Here is a 2,383-nt window from a genome sequence, read left to right as displayed (position 1 = left end):
TACAGAAGTGAAAAATTACACATCTTCCTCAGAAGCAAGTTTCTGAGTTACATGCAGTGGCCGATCAAAGCTGCATTACCAGCGTGCCTTTGCAGAGCGCTCCCATTTCACACTGGGAAAAGTAAAACGATTTTCTCCAGACCAGAGATGCTCAATGCTGATGTGCGAGGGGCAAGTGGGGACAGCGGACCAAGGCTGCGGGCGAAGGACTCAACGAAATAAGATTTGTCACCAAGGCCGTACCGCAAACAAGCAGAAGTAACTGCCAGAAAAGAGCTTGGGTGCAGAAATAAAACAAAAGCAACCAGAAAAAAACATAACGCAGACAACCCCAGCTGGCTGTTATGGTGCAGCACGGAAAGATGCTAAAACGCTGTCGGCCACTGCGGTAAAGGGCAAATCTAAACCCGCTTTTATCTCTGCAACTATCAATGATTTCAAATTAGTACATCCTCTCACTTGGGAAAAAAAACCCATTATATCGCATAGGACAATTTCCATCATGGTAAGGAAACAAATTAAAACCTGGTGCTTAGACTGCTCTGTCATGTTAAAATTATAGAGTGAAACTCATTTAATTATGTGTCATGGAAACGCTGCTGATAAACTCTGAAGAGAGACTGCAGGTTACCTGTTGAGCCTCCAGAAAAGGAGGTACTGAGCCAAAACTATTTAAAAGCAATAAAAAACAAACTACATAAAAATCTCACACATCATCACATTTAATCCCTCTAAGGCTGGCATAACTTTACATGCATAAATGCAACAGTATTACTCTGGTATTTACTTATTAAAATATTCCTATTTTCATGATGCTGCAAGTATCTCTATGTCAGATTTTACAGGGCATCTCACTTTTAGACTGTTTTCAGTTAATCAGACTGAAAACAACTTAAAAAATGGAGGATGGGATAAAGGAGTTTTCCTAGAAAATGTTTTTGTTTTGTATTTCTTTTATAAAGAACGGGTTATACCAAACACTCACATACCAAAAGGCAGTGTCATGAAGTCCCAATATTTTTAAGAATTCCTTCAACTTCCTCTCCTTTTCTGCCACAATATGAATTGCCAAATAATACCCAAACGGTGAGAAAGCGATCACTAGGTAAATTAAAATGATCGCGCGAGGAAAATTATCTATTTCCACCACCGCAGCCTCTCCCATGACCACCGCCCTCGTCAATTCAAGTTGTTCCCAAACCGATTGATTAGTCTTCAGCTGAAAGGAAGAGAAGGAAGAGTTATTTTTGCATCACTCCTGATTTTACAGCCCCATCCCACCCAGCGGCAGCGTCCCCGGCTCAGCTCCCACGTGCCAGCGCGTCGCGCCGTGCCCAGCCCGGTCTCCATCCCCACTGACAGGGAAAGATCTGGAGACCCCAAAACCTTACTGTCCCCAAATCCCAGTCCAAAAGCACAGAAACAGGACACTATCTGAAGAGCTGGAGATAAAGTGAACAGTTTTGCAACCCCTATTACCTAAAAAGGTGAGACTCGCTCTCACCGCGAGCGGCACGATGGGGGAGGAATAGGGAAAAGGGCGTTGCTGACAAATACTGACCATAAAACAGTAAGGCAAATTCTGCAGCCCCTTTTGGTACAGCATCTTAAATAGTATTTTGGGGTGAGCACTGTCAACCCTTTGCGTTTTGACGACTGCTGTGATGTATCATTCAATCACAAATGAAGACAAACGTCTGCGTTATTCAACACTTCTGTACAAAATACGGCAAAACACACATGAAGCATTCTGCCTGCTCAGCGGACTCAAGCTAATTTTTTATATGGCGTTTTACACAATTAATGGACAAAATCACAAAACCAGTCAGAGCCAAGGCAGCGCACAGATTTGAACCTCCTTGGGTTTACTGCGTTATTTGTTCAGACTTACCTGTATAATTGCAGCATCGATGCAGGCTTGCAGAGCCGTAAACCCCGAGCTCCAGTACGTTACCGATTCACACCCTTTCCGCAGGCTGGAGCAACTGGCTGCAGAATAAAGCAAGGCATTTTAAAATGCAAAATGCTGGAGCTACAGCTGTCCCATCCCCAATGTAAAGATGGTGCAGCTTGAGGCGATCCCTTATAAATGGTGGAAAGAACTTCCATAAACCAACATACGCAACATCAGGTCAAAAAAGAAAGAGAGGGAATGATTTTTCAGTTTATCCCCTTACAGATTACATGTAAGAGCATGCACATTTACCTCTCGATTCCATATAAATGGAAGACATAGCGACCGAATCGGGAAACCTCAGCTGGTAGGACATGGCATCGGTGAACACTACACCCACGAAGTTTGAGGGTTTAAAAGCACTAGCCTCCTGCAGCTCCTCTTCGCTTAAATACTCCTCCGTGATGATGCCTGTGAGAGAGAAGAAAT

The 2,383-nt window shown here is 43.5% G+C and overlaps 1 protein-coding gene across 1 annotated transcript in view; it reads right to left on the bottom strand.

Moving 5' to 3' along the window:
• ABCA5 (ATP-binding cassette, sub-family A (ABC1), member 5) overlaps positions 1-2,383 on the bottom strand; it is a 31,965-nt gene that overhangs the window by 26,296 nt on the left and 3,286 nt on the right. Inside the window, exons 5-7 of the mRNA XM_009323665.1 lie at positions 2,207-2,365; positions 1,892-1,989; positions 990-1,219 (exon numbers count right to left, since the gene is read on the bottom strand). Coding sequence (XP_009321940.1) covers positions 990-1,219; positions 1,892-1,989; positions 2,207-2,365 — 487 coding nt within the window. The remainder of the gene's footprint in view (positions 1-989; positions 1,220-1,891; positions 1,990-2,206; positions 2,366-2,383) is intronic.

This window comes from Pygoscelis adeliae, unplaced genomic scaffold (genome assembly GCF_000699105.1).
Source record: "Pygoscelis adeliae isolate BGI_AS28 unplaced genomic scaffold, ASM69910v1 Scaffold75, whole genome shotgun sequence".
NCBI classification, from domain to species: domain Eukaryota; kingdom Metazoa; phylum Chordata; class Aves; order Sphenisciformes; family Spheniscidae; genus Pygoscelis; species Pygoscelis adeliae.
Note: the sequence above shows the minus strand (reverse complement) of the source record. Positions and strands in the feature narration are given on the sequence as shown.